Source organism: Anser brachyrhynchus (genome assembly GCF_964034855.1).
Source record: "Anser brachyrhynchus genome assembly, chromosome: 25".
NCBI lineage: Eukaryota > Metazoa > Chordata > Aves > Anseriformes > Anatidae > Anser > Anser brachyrhynchus.
Window position 1 is genome coordinate 3,299,319 of NC_137718.1, and position 17,298 is coordinate 3,316,616.

Genomic DNA, 17,298 nt, shown 5'->3' on the forward strand with positions numbered 1-17,298 from the left:
GTCTGGTTTTAGACTAATACCGGTGCTGTCAGCTGGCCTGTTCCTTGGGTATAAAAGATAAGAGAATGTTTTAAGCTTCATGGTAGTTGTGTGTATGTTCCTGATAGTTGCAGACTTTGTATAGCTTAGCTGGAAGTAAAATAACAAGTCTGCTGCCATTTCTAAAGAAATCATATTTCAGAGACCAAGAGAGAATTAGAGTCAGCATTAGCCTCATGTTGCATACGCAGTTTCTAGACAAGGAACAGCTTCTTTTTGGTTATACCAAAACTAACGAGTGCTTTTCTCTTTCCAAGTCAGCTTCAATATGTGCTCTTGTAAATCTGTGCAAGAGAAGAAGGTGTTAGCTTTTGCTGGCTTTGTCCTGTTTCCCTCAAGCCCCAGGGGCAGTTTGGCAGCCGATAAGTTGGCAACCTAAGGCATCTTTAGAGAATCACTTCCAGAAGCAACTGAACAGACCTGGAAGGTATGTGCAGAAACTTTCGCAAAGTTAGAACAGCTTACTGGTAGCTAATCTCACATGGAAAAGAGAAAGTGTCCATTTCTGTTGCTTTTCATGTGTTACAAGCTACAGGTTTTCAGGAATGTTTGTGTTATGTTGCTTAAATCCCGTATCATGTCAGAAGGTGAACATCTGTTCAGTGTAACTGATAGTCCTCAAGTGGGATAAGAAATTTCATTCTTTATTTCTTTAGATTTTACCCTAATAACAAATACCTCTTTTTTTCCAATTAGAGGGTGTTGATTCTAGCAGGCAGCAGGAAGAAAGAGTCCATGGCAGGACGTACAGCAGCTTTGCCCTTACACACGCTGCTGCTTTAATTATGCTGATGTGGAAAGAAAGCTTAGTGCTATAAAAATGCTTACTCTGATGTGGCTTATCCAGGTTTAGGCACTTAATAAGCTGTCACAGTGGAAACCCTGATAGATTAATCTATCTGTATCTCAACAAAGTCAGCAAAGTATTGCATGCGTCCAAGTGACTTAAAAGCACTGGCCAGCCCTGTATGCATTTCCAGCATTTCCAGCAAACTGGACATGAAACAAGCAGCCTGTCTCTGTAGGTAGCGAATCATGTGCCTATTTTAAGGCATGTGATGCTAAAAGGCTTTGAAATCTCATAGCAATGTGGAGTGCAGCACAAATTCATTATTATTAATATTTTTTTTCAGATTAGAAGTGCATCAATGTGGCCATTAGTGGCTGTCGGATCAGTTGTTGCATCAGCTTCTGAAGCAGGTGGCATCCATGTCGCGGTGTGGCTGGTTGGCAGCAGCCCAGCACCTGGCTGGAAAATTCAGTGGATGGCCAATCCAAGTCTGGATTTCAGACAGCTCATCATAATATATTCCACTCTCTCAAAAGCAGAATCTCAGCAAATAAGGAAATCCCCCACAACTTCTCAGCTGCCTCAGCAGGATCTCATACCAGAGGAGTTCCCTGAAATCTTTTTTTTTTCCTTTTTTTTTTTTTTCCCCAGAGCCTTAGTAATTTTGTGGCATTACCAACTGAAGTCTAAATACCAGTACAAAACCCTGGTGCATTCTGACACTGGTTTTAAATTGATTACCTGTAAGCAGCAAAGCACAAGAGGCTTAATTCCATGATCTGTGCCCTTTCAAATCATACATAACTTAAAGTTAGAAGAGTCCTTGTCCGTTTCATTTTTATAACGAAGGTCAGCAAAACTCAGCTAATATCCCATCATGTCTGAGTTGCAGCATGCAATTTCACAAAGCTATCTATCCTTAAGGTCTGCAGGGGATCCATTGCACTCGCAGGTAAGGTGCTCTAATGCTTGGTTATCCCACCTGAAATGTGGTACAAAGTTTTCCCAAAAGAATGATTACATTCACTGAAGCTCTAAATTTGAAGACAAGGCAAAGCCTGATAAATCTGGCTCAGGGAGTTAAAAATCTATTGCCTTTTGCTGTTTTCTGACCTGTGTTTATACTGAGGCCATAGTGGTGCAACTCCGGATCAGAGCACAGCACCTGGAGCTCCAGAAACTCCAGAAGCTGACTCCGGTTTCAGGACTCGTTTCAAAAGCAGCTTGGCGGTGAGCGGGCCCTTGCTGTTAAAATGCCGGTGGAAGATTTCAGATGTGAGCAGCCATGCGAGGATCCTCCAGCAGATGGCATCAGGTCCCCGGGTGAGCCTCTGGTGCCAGGCTGGGAAATGAGGTCTGGGAAAGAGGCTCAGTGAAGCCTCTCTCTGTACACATGCCTTTCCAGGAGCTCTGGATAAGGTACCTCTAAGGATTTTTGTGCCATCCTTTACTTAAGGCAAAATGGGAATTTATAGTTCGTAGCACTCGACATTCTTCACATCACGGTCCTCGTTATTTCAGCAGTTTAGCTCTGCTCCGGACCCTATAAAAAATATAAGTGGGGGGGACGGGGGACATTGGTGCTTGGCCCCAGAGACGTGGACTGATGAGCTAAACGTGCAGCTCCCCCTTCCAACATCTACATTCATAAGACAGTCCTAGCTGTAAATTCAGGCTAAGTGAGGACTTCATAGCTACCAAACAAAATCTATTTTAATTGGTACTGCACAATGTAATTGCTTATCGATTTATTTTTTTTTCCCCTGGATTTCACATTGTAAAACTGCCCAGGCAGCAGAAGTGTCATAAATAGACATGTATATTAACATCAGTACACAATCAGCTTCCCCATGAAAATCATCATGTGCAGGAAGGAGAAGCAATTATGGTATCAGAGTCTACTTTGGAATTGTTTTATTATTGCTTTTTCTTTTTAATTGTGGCATTAAACGTAGCAATGTGAATGCAGCCCATTACGAGCAAGAGTTAATCTACTGAACAATATGCTGTAAGGGTTTTATGCTTCCTTCTTGTCTTTGGTATAGTTTTATGTGATGCTTCTTTTGACAGTACTGAGCAGATTCTTTGGCAAATGTTAATCAGTGTCACTCCACTGAGTTTTATGTCCTTTTACTGCAGCTGAAGATGCTTCCTACTCTTTCCTTTTTTTTTTTTTTCCTTAGGATTTCCTCCAGCTAATTGTTATTGCCATTATTTTGTCATGCACAATAAAATATAATTAAAGTAATAAAAAATCATCAAGGCCTAATATGCAAACGCTGGGCCTGTCATGAAATAAGAGGTCTCCCAAGAGCCTTCCTCTCTCTCAAGGCACAGTACTGCATGTTCCCTGCGATAAAGGCAGGGAGGGACTTACTGCAGAGAAGGTGCAATAAAGAATGCAATAAAGAGATATATGATAAATATAGATCGATAAATAGAGATATTTAGGCACTCCATTAACACCGAGCAGCGTGTTGCATGCTGCTGCAGTGTTGGAGGCGGCTGTGGGTGCACGACTCGCACCCCCCTCTTTTTCTTTTTTCAAGCCTCTATCTTCCCCAAAAGGAAACCAAAAGAGGAAGCGTAAAAGCTCTGCGTGTCTATGTCAAGTACCATCTAGAAAATGATTTCATCCCACGCTTCCCCTCTTTGCGCCGAACTTCTTCAAAACAACAAATTCATCAGACTATCAAAGAGCGCCCGGGCTTCCTGATTCCCACTCACTTCTCCACACGAGGAAGCAGCTCCACGTCGGGGTCCCGCGAGCGCCTCGGGGCAAGGTATGGTGCTTACTGCCACCTCTGCTCCTCCCTCCCCAAAAACCTCTTTTCCAGGCTTTTTCCAAGTCCGGTGCCTGGCTTTGAAGAAGCGTGTGGAGGTAAGGTTAATTAAAGAGAAGGAAGGTGGCCTACATGACCGGGATTAGCTAATAACACTCCTATTTTGGCCTGTTGTTGGCATCTAGTAGGGGAGGCTGACGTGAGCCTCAGCCCCAGGGCCTTGCCCAAGTCCTCGGCTCTGGGAGGCCAGGCAGGGGTGCCACGTGGAGCCGTCCCCTCCATTTCACATCTGGCGGTCACTGCCTTCAGTTCCTGGCCCCGCGAGGCTCGGTGGCTTGGGAGGTTCACGAGCTTCTGGTGTATGGATGCTCTTACCCTAGGTGTTTGAGAGCAGGAGTGCCCGCCTGAAAGCTCATCTATCCCCTCGTGTCGGCAACAGATTTGGGGATTAGGTAATGAACCTCGAGCTTGGCGTCTGGTCTGTTATCGCAGTTTGCCTTACATCCAGTGTCCCAAACAAGCCGTGCTGTTCAAACGCTCGTGGCATCGAGACAGACGCCGCTCCCGATGGATTTGTTGTACGTGGTGTAAGCACCAAGGAACTACAGCCATATGTTGCCACGGACACATTTCTGGTGGGAGCTGTGCCCCATCCGTGCGTTTTGAGGTGCTGCTGTCCGAATATTCTGCATTTATTCGGTGTGGTAGCACGTGGGCTGCTCGCCCAAAGCGCTGGGGGAGCGGGAGCAGGCCCAGGGTGTGCCGGGGGGCGGCCATCACGCTGGTCTTGGGTTTTTGATCTCCTCAGCTGCGAGAAGAGATCCTGAGGAGACTTGTTGTGGGTGTGCGGGGATGGAGGGGTACGGGGGGAAGGAGGGTACGGGGGGATGCAGATGGAGGCTGCGATGGAGGGGTATGAGGGGATGGAGGGGACAGGGGGGATGCAGAGAGGGGCAGTGGAGGCTGTGACAGGGAGATACAGGGGGATGAAGGGTACACGGGGGATGCAGGTCGGGGCTGTGGGGGCTGTGGGGGTGAGCTCCTGCCCTCGCTCTTTCCCCTCGCCCCCTCCTGCCCGCTGCCCCTCCGTGCCACATTTTCCACGCCGCGCATCCCCGGCTCCAGGGGGAAGGAGGAGGAGGAGAAGGAGGAGGTGGAGGAAGAGGAGGAGAAGGAGGAAGAGGAGGAGAGGGCCCGGGCGGGGCGGAGCGCCGGCGGAAGGATCCGGCCGGAGGGGCGGGGAGGAGCGCTGCGGCCGGAGGCTGAGCCCCCCCCCCCCGGAGGCCAGGGGAGGCCCGGCTCGCTTCGGCCTCCACCGGGAGGCTCCGCTCCCGCCCGGCAGCAGCGGGGCCGGGCCGGAACCGGGAGGAGGAGGAGGAGGAGGAAGAGGAGGAGGAGGAAGAGGAGGAGGCAGCGGCAGCAGCGGCAGCAGCAGCAGCAGCTCCTCTCGCAGCAGGACTTTGCCCCGCCGCGCCGTGCCCGAGGCAGGGCCGGGGCCTCCCCGCGGGTAGAGGCCACGAAGGGAGCCGAGCTCCCCGCCTCGGGCTGGGGGAGGCCGGGCCTCGACCCCCCCTTCGCATCTCCGCTTCTTTCCCCCCTCATCGCTCCGGCTCGGGACAAGCGGCGAGGCCGGGCATGGAGCCCCGGGCCTGAGGACGGGCGGCCGGCCGGCCGGACAGACAGACAGCCAGCCACACAGACAGCCGGACAGCGGCTCCCACCCGCCCGCCCCCCTCCCCTGAACGGGCGAGCCGGCGGGCGGGGGGGGGGACGGGACGGGACGGGGAACGGGGACATGGCACCCGGTTTCGTCTCGGCGACCCCAAGGACACCGGCAGCCGTCGGGAGATAAAAAGGGGGGGGAGAAGAAAAACCCTAAAAAAAAAAAAAAATCCCCCAAACCAGCGGCGGGGAGGGGGCACCCCGCGGGGAGGCGGCAGGGCCGGCGGCCTCCCCTGGGCTCAGCCCCCTGCACCCTGCCCTAGGACCACCGAGGATCTGCTCCCCTGAAGGTTTCCTCGCTCTGCAGACCCTTTTTCCCCCCCGCTTCCCATCTCTGGGGGCACCTAGGGGTACAGCTTTATTATTATTATTTTTTGGAATTTTTCCTGAAACAACCTCTCCCCCCCCCCCCCCCCTCCACTTCCGTGGTCTGGATATTCTGAGTGACTGCAAGAAGAGTTTGGGATTTTTTTCTTTTTTTTCTTTTTCCCTGCCCTTGAACTGAATTTTTCTCTGTGCATGCCTCTTCTGGAGCGAGGCTGGAGCCTGAACCTCGGTGCGCGTGGGGGGCCAAGCCTCGATAATATTCCTGCAATAAGAGTAAAATGTAAAGTGGATAATACGACTTCTTGCCAAAGGCTCCAATGAGTGGCACACAGTCCACAATCACGGACAGGTCAGTATGAAATAAGTTCTTTTTTAAGAAGTTTAGGCTCTGCCTTAGGGCTCGCATCCTCCGCGTTTTGACTTCGGTGACGGGATGAGAAAATCGGGATTAAATCATATTTCTGGGAATCGGAATCAGCACGTACGTGGGGCGGCCGACTGTCAAGGCGCCGGGGTTAACTTTGGAGAATTTCAAGTCCAACTGCTTTCACGCCTGCCAGGGCTTCTCGTTCCGCTCCCAGGCCAGCGCGGTGCTGGTAGGAAAACCCAGGGGAACCGCTCCTGCGCCAAGTAAAGCAGGAAAAGCAGCACGAGTTTAGGGTACGGCTGAAGCCTCGAGCTCAAAAGCTGGGTCGAGGACACGCTTGCTTCTCGGCAGGTCAAGCGCCGTAGCCTTGCACGGAGGTCACATCAGGTGAGGGCAGGAGGAGCAGTCGCCGAGCAGGAATGGTGCTGGTGGCTGCACGACCGTAGCAGCCAGATTTGTCCTGCCTAAGATACCTGCTCGGGCCTCTGGGCTCCTCTGCAGGTGCTGCCACGTGCATTTCGTTAGCAGGCTGGGATTCTTCTGCTCGGATGCTGCTGAGGCAGGTGAAAAAATGTATTTTATATGTTGAGGGGAAAAAAAAATCCAGTAGGAAACCCCTTAAGTGCTTTTGAGATGGAATTTTAAATAATATTTTTTTTTTTGGTGAGCAGGAAAAACAGCTTGTTTTGATGTTTGCAAGCAAACCCAGCTTCTCTTTTATTATGGATTTTATTGCGTTTTTCATTACTGTGCCTGTCTGGTAGTTAAGGTGCAAATGTGTGTGAGATGAAGGCCTCGCCTCTTGGGCCTTGCACGACCAACGCGAGCAGCTCTGGCACAGGAGGTGAAGCAGGGCAGGGACAGGGATGATGCCTCTGGGTGCCTGAGATCCCTCGGAGACCCCAGGTGTGGGCAGGAAAGAGCAGGCATAATTCACGTTTACACCTGGGCCTTTTTGCAGAGGTTGAGCAGCGCTCCCGGACAGCGAGGAGCCGCATCGAGCCGGTGTTTATTTCTGTGCTGTTCTCAGAGCAGCGAGACTTTGAGATGAACTGCGTAATATTTTTGTACCAGCAGAGGAGGTGAAGTTGTTGCTGCCTGGGGCTGCAGGGCTTCTTGCTGTTTCAGTTCGCTATTTTTTTTTTTTTTTCTGTTTGCGGTGTGTTTGTATGAACACTACAGATACTCTTGAGTTGCAGGACACTTTTCTGCATCAGGCGACACAGTGACAGTGAGAAGGAGGTGATGTTTCAGTGGGTTTGCAAGAATATTGTACTTAAGAGCGTGTATCTTAGGGCAGGTTGCAAGATATCCGAAGGAACAGCAGAATTTTCATACAAACAAGCGGTTGTGTTGCATGGGGGGGAAGCACGAGGACATGGAGTTGCATTTGCTTGTTAGTAAAAACAAAATATTTTCCATTATTGAATTGGAACAGCCAAATTAAAACTGTAGCAGAGACCAGAAAAAGAGAAAAGTCTGTTTTCTGTTGCGTTTGGTTGTGTGGAGTGCCTGTTTCTGTTCGGTGTCCCATTGGGGTTTTGGTTCAGGTGACTTTTAATGCCGAGGATTTTCTAATGCTCGCAGGATGGCGGGGACAGGCGTGGGTTCCCATTGTGCCCAGGAAACCTCCGTGTTGCCTCTTTAGGTCCCGCTCTCGGGCTTGGAATGCAAAGCAGGTGCAATATAAATAAACTCCAAGCTCCTGGTGTCACTAGATCCGCACGGCACAAGTCATCTGACGTGTTTAATTCTCTCCTTATTTACCGGTGACCTTCCTTGGTGCGATCGAGTTGGGGACTGCCTTAAAAACAAAACCCAAAACTCAGCTTGCACCTCTGCCAAATGGCATTAGGAATATAATGGGGCAGCAGGGGCCTGCACTTTTCTCCATACAAGCTTTACGGAGTTGCCTTTTGCATATGTAGAGCTGCTTAAGACAGCAAATACTTCCTTTTGTGGCCCGTCAGGTGAAAATGAAATGAAATCCCGCGTGTTTTGATAGCTCTCTGGCGTTCCCGATGTCCGGGTTGCGCTTGCCCTATCCCTCACGTGTCCTCTGTTGATGAGGTCGTGCAGGGCACTGAAGTCTGCAGAAATGAGAAGGAATTTGTAGGCATGGCCGTTTCTGGTGCTGCTCTACAGCCAGGATGATAAATGAGATTTTCATTAATTGGGAACTTTTTTTTTTTGTCTCATGGTGTTTTCTGCCTTTTCCTAGCAGATTTCAGTGTCTGCCCATCTGGCGCGGGCCCTTCCTGCTCAGCTTCTCCGCTTTTGGAGAAATATGCAAAGGGTGCTGGCAGAAAAAAAGGATTGTCTTATGAAGCAGTACTTAAGGTTTAGGAATACATACACAAGCAGAGGGTGGCCCAGGATAGCCGTGGTGTCCCGCGTGGCTTCTGGTGCTGCCGTGAGAGATGCAGACCCGCAGGCAGTGACATCTACTTCCCCTTCTTTCTTTCAGGATGTTCTTGTACTTTGTCAGCTGCTGCTTTTCATAACGCTGGTGCCCAGCGGACCATATCGCGCAGTTCATCTCCAGTCTTACTGCTCTGCCACTTCGTCTGTAAACATTCACACCCTCTCAATATACTCTTCTCCTAGCTCTCCTCTATTTCCTCGGAGGCCTCCTGGGGTGGCATTTGTCTCGCTTAACGTAGTAAGATTTTGGGGGGGCATCTGCACTTGAGCTGTTGGTCTAGGTTGCCTTCAGAGTTGAAGGAAAATGGGCACAGCGAGGGGACCTGGAGCAGGCAGGTGAGACCGAGTGCCTCCAGCTCTGGATGTAGGAGGGGGCTGCGCCCGTTAGCCTGCAAATTCACGTATTTTTGTCCTCGAGCTCCTTCCTAATTGCTCTCACCAGGCTGGGTCCTCGTTGCTGGATGCTGTCACAAGCTCCCAGCGTCGCCATTTGGGGAGGGGGACGCTTCCCGAAGTGCCCCCGCTGCCTCGCGGCAGAGCCGTGCGGCCGCCCTGGGCGTTGCTCTCTGCGTGGCAGGCGACACATGGCCGGCCGAGATAAGGCTTTTATTCTTTGCGAGGACGTACCGGGGCCGGGCTGAAACTCAGCCCTTCGCAGGCCCTGCTTGGCCGCTGAAGGATGATCGCAACTGGGCTGTATCCTGTTATGACACTAAAGAAACATTTGTGCGCGATTAATATTTTGTGCCTCGTAGTTAACTGTATTTTTCTTCCTGTAACCGTTCCAAGCGCGCTGCGGGGTGAAGCAACTGCACGGCTCCAGGACTCGGCCGAGGTTTCCCTCTGCTTGCTGGAGCCCTCCGAAAAAAGGGATGCGCTCGCTGCTCGCGGGGAGTCTTTTTGGGAGACCGCTTACCCTTCCTGTGCAGTTCCCATCGGAGGAGCTTTATTTATAACCCTGCTGTAGTTTCTGTTGCTACGATCGGAAAATAGGAGAGGTAGAATTTACACGTAATTATCCTTGAGAGGCTTTTAATTGCTGATTCGCTCCTCGCTTGGTACTAAAATAGGCCCTAATTGTTTCTTATCTGCTGAGATGCACTTTCGCTGTCTTTGGCTGTTTGTAAGTCCCCTGGTAATTGGGACTCCTTTAACCCCGTGGGGGGGGGAAGAAAGCTGGGTTTCTTCACCAGGGTAAGAGTAAGGACTTCAGAGAAAGTCGCACCTTGCTGTCACTGAGCAGCTAGGTGCTGTTACTCTGTGCTTTCCTAATTAGGAGAGTTTGTAAGATTATTTAGGGAAAGTGGGCTGCGGTGAAACATCCCTTTCTGTTGACTAAAATGCATCATTTTAGGGGTGAGTGTCCCTGCCCATGCAGGTTGCATTTAAATAATCTTTAAGGTCCCTCCCAACCCAAACCATTCTGTGATTCCCTGATAGTAGGCATCGCGGTAAATTTTCTTGTTTTCTCTCTGTTTCACTATGTTTGTAAATCGGTAGCTGACATCATCTGTGCGTAACCTCATTTTTTATTTATTTTTTTACTGAAGCTGTCAGAAGGGGCTGCTGTCTGTGATGTTTGCTACTGGCTCGGAGAGAAGCGAACGCTACCAGTTGGTGCTGCATAATTTATTAGGGTTTTTACTAGAGACAGAAGTTGAGGTGAGCTTGATTTTCTAGTTTTGAATAGAGCTGTGGGCGTCGTGATTATTTGGGTGGAGGCAGGAATGATATTTCATCTGTTAGCCCAATTGTATAATTCTCCCTGCACACAACTCCTATTATGGCATTTATTAGTGTTTCAAATGGATAGATGGGGAACCGGACCGAGGTGCGGGCTATTTCAATTCTAGACTTTGTAAAAATCGTGTCCAGGTCCGCAGGAGTCAGGGCGCGATTCGTTTAGCTGCAGCAGTACTTAGCAGAGCTAATTATGGAAAGCCTAGAGGGTATGGGGGATTGCAGGAAAAGCCCGGAGAAAGGGTTTGGTGGCAATCTGAGCTCTTCAGATAGACGTTGCGGCTGTCGTCCTTCTCTGGGCTGCCTCTGCCTCCCCGTTTCTTCCTGGGAAAAACATTTGCAGGTCGGAGTGCTTCAGGCTCGCTGTTTGCTTTGGTGATGTCTGCTGCTGGCCTGTGGAGATGCCTGGTAGGAAACGCGCACCTCGGAGCAGAAGTCACCTAGGGCTGGTGAGCTCGGCGGGTGTTGGTCTGTGCTCTTACAGCAAGCTTTGTAAACCTGCCCTCTGTGCTGCTGGTGAGCGTGGCCCATGCAGGATAAAAGTTTGTTGGTGCTTGGAAGGCTGTGCTCAGTGCTGCTGCTCCGTGTTTACTCTGAGCTATTATACATCGCATAGTAAAAATAGTGATTTAGGCGTTGAATTTAGGCATTGAATAGTATTCGGCAGCTCATCTCAAGGTGGTGTAGAACACGGATCACACCAGTACCAGTTACTTTATATATAACTATATCCCAAGACCTTTTGGGGTTATTTCCAGAAGCAGGTCTCAGTGAATTTGTGCTCTAAGTACTTCGTGTGAACGCCGTTTGCTGAGCATTTTCAGTGCCTGCTGCTGCTCCGATGCTTTCCCCAGAAGCTTTGGTGTATAACCGCTGGGATTTCTGCCACCAGCTCTTTTTCCCCCCCTAGTTCTGGGTGGCATCGCTTTCCTCTCAGGGGTTACAGCCTCCATCCCCCACCCTGGCCAGCAGCGTGGTTATGCAAAGTGTCTCAAAGAAGTAGTGTTTGCCTTGGTCTGGAGACTGAATTCTCCACTTAAACCTCTAGGTGGTCCTTCTGGGTCACCGGGGAAGTATGTTGGCTCTGCTGCTTGAAAGATAAGCTTAGGTTTTTGCTTTCGGGGCTTTAGCCTCCAGGTTTCTCACTTCATACCTCTTTCTGCCCCCTGGAAATTGTTGGTGGGAGGCTCAGTGACGCATCCCGTTTGTATTATCCCGGAGTTTGCGGACTGGGTGATCCAAGATGCAGGTAAAAATGCTCCCGGTAGCATTTGGAAGGCTGCACAAATACTCCTCTAAGCACTCTTCCTGCACTCGCTCTAGTCCTAATGTTTTACCTGCTTGGAGAAAACTAGATCTTGCTCTGGTAAGAGATACCAATAGCACTAAGAGAAAATAAACCTGAGTGCGTGCTTTCAGCTAGGTGATCCTGTGTTCTGTTCTACTCTGTGGCCCTGTTCTGGGTAATTACTGGGTGTAAAGAATAGAAATGTTAGTTCATGTCTCAGCTTGATTAAACCAAGGGTCAGGAGCCTGTATGTGGATAACGTCTCAACGTAAGGACAAGGGAAGGAGTAGCAGAGTTACTGGTTGAATGAAAAGGGACAAAAAAAACCTGCAAGAATGTACGAGGGATAAAGGCAGGATACCAAGACGTACGAAATAGGAACAACGCATTTAGAAAAAGGCAGGAAGAAACCAGGTTTACTTTTTTTTTTTTTTAATTAAAATAAATACATTAAAATGACAGGAAAAAGCAGTGTCCTTATTTTATGTTGAAATGTAAGCATAATTATAAATAGTATAAACAAAACAAACAATGTTCAGGCTGTGACATTCACAAATAGTCTCCTAACCGTCGCTTACGCTTTGTTATTCTTCTGCATCCTTTTCTTGAGTATTTTCAGTATTTTGTCTGTTTGACTTTTAAGACCAATGGGCAGGAACCCTTCCTTGCATAGCTGCACCGTTTAACGAAGTCTGGTAAGTAAGAAATGATGCTGTTTACATTTGTTGGCAAATGCTTAAAAATTATCTGCGGGGCTATTTTAAGCTTTGTTTTGACAACGCTGAAACTTGTGGGGCTCTGCGCTGCCAGTTGGGAAGGTACGTCGTGAAATCGCCCGGGCGCTGGAAAAGCAAATGAATGGTGTCGTTCCCGGGGCCGAATACGTGGACTGGAAAAGACCCGAAGGCGTAGCATGTGAGTTCCTGTACTCGAAATAATTCGGTTGTAATCCACCTGAATCGTTGTCACGTTGGTTACCCGGCTGCTGTCAAACGTCCTGCTGACGGTAGGCGCTGTCCTAGGAGCGCGCTTAGGTCTCGGTTTTTCAGCGGTTCGGAAAAACTGTCATTTTTAGGATGAGAGCTGCCCAAAAGATGGGCTGAGCTGCGTGAATTGACCAGAAGGGAATCTCTTGTTGGCTACAGTGAAGTTGCAGCGTTGATGTTAGGAACTTAGGGGAGCATCCCGGGGTATGGGAGGTCTGGGTTGCGTGCAGTTGGCACAAGAAATAGGGTTTCTGCCGGGGCAAGGCTTGAATCGGTTTGTCTGCTCCTGAGCTCTTGAAATACATATTAGAAGTCTTCAGAAGTGGTGGTGGAAACCTGTCTTTTTGTCCACGTACTGTTCCTCCTGGAAACTGTGAGCGGCGGCACAAATAATCCCGTTTACGTGAGAGGCTGCTTTGGCTTTTATTTGTAAACTGCGAGCCTCGGTTTTGTGGTATCGCAGGCAATCATGTTACCAAGAGCTCGGCTGCCTTCCCACCATGAACCAGTAACCTGCCAAGAGCCAGGTGCTCCTTGTGGAGTCCTGAGTGAGCTGCAGTGCCGGAAGAGCGTTGGGAGGCTTCGGTGGGACCTGAATTGACCTGCGCGAGCATTTCCCGGTCTGGAGGAAAAGACCCATCTGAATAAAGCACCAGTCTGATCCAGGAGAGGTACAGGATTCGGAGTCCACCCCTCCCATAAACATACAAGCTCCGACCTGCAAGCCTCCCTGAAGTATCTGATGGCTGCTTGCAAGCCTTTTTACCGTGTTATGATAGTGGCTGTTGGTGCAGCTCGTTGGCAGCACATCAGACGAGGCGGCTCCTCTCGGTGCTGCTGTGGCACGGAGGCACCATCGCCCGCCTCCGATGCGCCCAGCTGCGGGAGGGTATTCTGGTGAGCAGGGAGGGAGATTAAAGCCACCGGGAGAGTGTCGGGAAAAGGGGGAGCAGGAGGGAATCGAAAGAGAGCAGCTATAATGAGCGCGGAGAAAAAGGAAATAGGAAAAAGCTGCAGCGTAAGACATGAGAAAGTCAATAGGAAATGAGTGAGAGGGAGAGAAACGGGAGAGGTGGTGGCAGCGGCCAGATACGAGGGAGGTTTCCTGCCTGCCGCTGCCTCCTGAAGGCACACGCCAGCAGCAAAGGGCCAGGACCTGCTGCGTAAGGCAAAAAAAATGACAAACGGTGCCAGGGGCGCAGCCCTGCTGACTGCTGGGGAGGCCGGGAGGTGTTTGGTGCCTGCGTACCCCCCTGTTCCTCCAGGGGGGTACTGCCGTGCCTTCTGAAACTGCTCTGCTCGCAGTGACAGCAGTCCCCTGTGACAGTATTGGAGCCGTGCTGGTGGTAGTTAGTCTCGTTCTTTTGGTACGTGGCTCTCAAAGAGGAAAATAATGTGGTTTTCTGAGCTGTGCAGATAAGATAGCTCTTTCCACCCTCTGAAAAATTATTATGCACCGTCTGAAATGAGGTGATGACTTCAGCCAAAAGTAAGTTGCTGTTCTCAGATCTTAAAAGCGTGTTTTTCCGTGCTGATCCAGAGCATGTAGCCATCTGACCCGCCTTAGGCAGCGTCCTAGCAGCTTTGTGAAAGGCAGTCAGGAGCTGTAAAAGAGAGGAGAGGATGGGTTTGTACGACGTGAACTCCTTAAACGTGAAGGTGAAGGGGAATGACGGCTTGAGAGTGATACCTCTGTGTCGAGGACAGGAGTTCTTAGACAGCTTGGAGATCTCGCAGCGATGAACTGCAGCTCGCAAGTTGGCAATTTGTTCTCGCTGTATGTTGAGAGACACAAAATGATAGGTTGTGGTTTGCCCTGTGTAGTCCCTGTGGTTTCGGCAGCGGAAGTGGTTCGTGTGGGTGCAGATCGGATCTTAGCAAACCGACGAGCTTGATCGTTTTGGCTGGTGGAGGTGGAACGGGGATGCTGCAGAGAGAGCCATCCGCACGCGTGGGGTTTCCCTCGGTTCTGTCAAGGCCGTGCCGAAGTCCGCAGGGTGCTGGTAACGCGGACACCTTTGTCACGGGCTGCTTCTCCGCCCTCGAGATATGGAACCTTCACTGGGAAGGGAAATGTCTCGCGATAGTTTGGGGACGGACACGGGCTTGGGAAGAGGTTTGTTCTGCGTCTGGTCTGGTCGCTGCGGTGGCAGGTGCCGCGGTGTACCGGTGTAAGGATCCTCTCTCAGCAGCTGGTAAGTACGAAGCAGCCCTGCAGATAGCCCTGAGAAATCCCAGGTTTTACGCTCCGCAAAGTTCTGTGCAGTACTCAGCCCGCTTGCATTACGGGCGTCACTGTGAGAAGAAAAGCCTGGAATACTTTAGAAAAAAAAAAAGAAAAAGGAAAAAAAAATAGAGCAGGCATGCTCTTCTGTTCTTCCAGCGTGGAAAGATGGAGGAATGTTGGTGATAGCTTTAAACTCCGGAGTGTTGTTTGCTTTGGATGTTACCCAGTGCAACTTCAGCTGTACGTATTGCATAGCAAACCTTGACCTCCTCTCCCTTTTCCTTTTAGCAGGCTTATTATCAGGGTTTGCACTCGTCAGGGAGGCATTAACGGTGTTTTTTTGGTGTCTGCACCTGTTCACCTGCGCTTCTGCCTCCCCCTCTGTGGCTGGGGTATCGGCACGGCAGGCTCGGGCCAGGAAAACACTTCTTTCCTGGCGGCGTGCAGCGCTCCTGCCTGCTCGCCAGATAAACCAACGCTGCCTGGCGGGCGCCAGGCGGAGGGGAGAGTCGCTGGGTGCCGATCCAGCCTTGTTTTGACGGTCAGGAGCAGCCTTGCTGGAGGAGGCTGGCGCTCGCAGCCCTGCCCCTGGGTCACTCGCAGGCAGAAGCGGATAATTAAGCTCGGAGGGAGCTGAGGGGGAGAGGAAGCAGCCTTGCAACAGGTTTGAGTTTTGGGCTGTCTGCAAGCCTGAATGCTTTTGGCTGGAGTTCAGCCAGATGGAAAGGACCTGCCCCTTTCCCCCCCTCCTGTTTTTTTTTTTTTTTTGATCGTCGTGGCTGCTTCAGCGAGGCTGCCTGCTTCCTGCAAGGACAGGAACATCGCGCTGGCTCGGCGTGCTGGAATTCCTGCTCCATCTGCTGCTGCTGGCGGACGGGAAAATGGCTCCTCCGCATCCGTAAGGTGCTCCCGGCACGCTAACGGGTTTCGATCAGGTGGACCAGCGAGAGACTTCAGAAATTTGTGCGAGTTTAACGCACCAAAATGTGCTGCTTCCTGTAGCTTTACTGGGAAGTAGGAATATATTGTCCACTAAATGAGTGTTATGCTAGAGTGTGTGTAGGGATTTGGGGGTTCTCCCTCTGCCTTTCCTTCTCCCTCTCAGTGAAATATTTCTTAAAGCAAAACCGAAATTGGCCCCCAAAATCATATTCAACAGCTAGCTAAAGGGGAAAAAATAAGAAAGAGCATACAAATAATGTTTTAAAAAAAAGGGAGGGGAAAAGATTTGTAATCAGTTGCGAGGCCAGGCACAAAAGGGCTCTGGACACTTCACACAAGGACAGTCCTGCTCCTTGTTTATTTAAATCTGTCTGTGAAATCTCTTCACCTCAAAGCTGTATTCGGATCAGTTTGCCGTGGCAGTAAATTCGAAACACGCCGATCAGCTGTATGGCAATGAGAAGTCTGCTGAAGCATCAGGAACCCAAAATGGAAAGCCTGTTTCCTGTGGGATTTTAAGAAGTGCTTTCTCGGTGGTGCTAACGCTGGGAATGTTCTTGAATCGGCTGCTCGCTCGGAGGATCCGTGAGCGCTGCATCCTCCCTTTGTCTCCGTCACCTCTCCAGCAGGGGCCACGCTGGGTATCGCTGTCAGTCCGCATGGGTCTGGCAGGAATAACCCAGCTGGGGGGCAGCCCTTCGGCACCGGGGAGCACTTGGGCCGTCGCTGCGGCCCCAGGGTCTGCGTCTCAGCGGCAGCCAACCCAATTCGGTCGCATGATAACGCGCAGGGAGAAATGCCCGGTAGCAAATGAATTTCATCTTGTAAGGCTGCGCCCCTCCTCTGCTCTCCCCCTCCTCTCTCTCTTTTCCATCACGTGGAGATGTTTGCTTTAGATAAAGCACTTCTGTTGACATCCTAGTGCTTTCCGTGCCGCACCGGCGCTGGTTGCAGATATTCCATTTTGGAACCCTGGGCAGAAATCGCCTTACTGCAGGCGGTTCGAAAATTGGTATAAAATGTTATTTTCCTCCCCGAGGCAGTGCGCTGGGCGCTGATGTTCTGCGCGTGGCCCGCGCTTCGTTTTTACGTTCGCTGGTTTCTTGCACGTGTGGGATCCTGAATCACGGCAGCTGCGTGTTACGGTGCTGCACGACATTTCGTTTAATCCAGCGAGGGCGTTTGAGCGTGGGCGGCCGCTGATGGGTAGCGAACGTGTTCAGCTAATAGTGGGAATCGGAGAGGGAGGTCTGTGTATCGGCATTTAGAGCATGCTTTGATCCAGCGCTGAGGGAGCTGCGGTTTCTTGTAAGCGTGGATGACTCTCAGCCGTGGCTGGTAGGACGGACGAGCGTTTTCAGGTTTCTGTAGGTAAGGTGCCTGCGGTCTCTGCTGAAATGGAAGTGCTAATTCCGTACGTTTGATCAAATGCTCTCTGAGAACTAACTGCAGTTGTTGTGTTAAGATTTGCTCGGCTGTAGAGCTGTTCTCCCTCCAGAGGTCGAAGCAGGAAGTCTGCGCGGCGGCAGCAGTGCCCAGCTGGTGAGCAAGGATGAAGGAATTCGGATGAATCACCTCCCAGGCCCCATTAAGGTGTAGTCCTGCCTCGGCGAGGAAACGCATCGCCGTAATTACACCGGTGTAACGAGCTCCGTGAGTGCTC

General features: G+C 50.7%; 1 protein-coding gene across 8 annotated transcripts in view; it reads left to right on the forward strand.

Moving 5' to 3' along the window:
• The first annotated feature begins 4,830 nt into the window (after positions 1–4,830).
• Positions 4,831–17,298, forward strand: part of ARHGEF12 (Rho guanine nucleotide exchange factor 12) — a 77,209-nt gene continuing 64,741 nt past the window's right edge. For 7 of the 8 annotated variants that reach the window (XM_080567470.1, XM_080567471.1, XM_080567472.1 and 4 more), the window contains exon 1: positions 4,831–6,010. In XM_080567470.1, the coding sequence (XP_080423596.1) occupies positions 5,979–6,010 (32 nt within the window). In that variant the 5' untranslated portion in view covers positions 4,831–5,978. Of the gene's footprint in view, positions 6,011–15,577; positions 15,597–17,298 lie in introns of those variants that run through there. The other variant, XM_080567469.1, reaches the window with a different exon arrangement.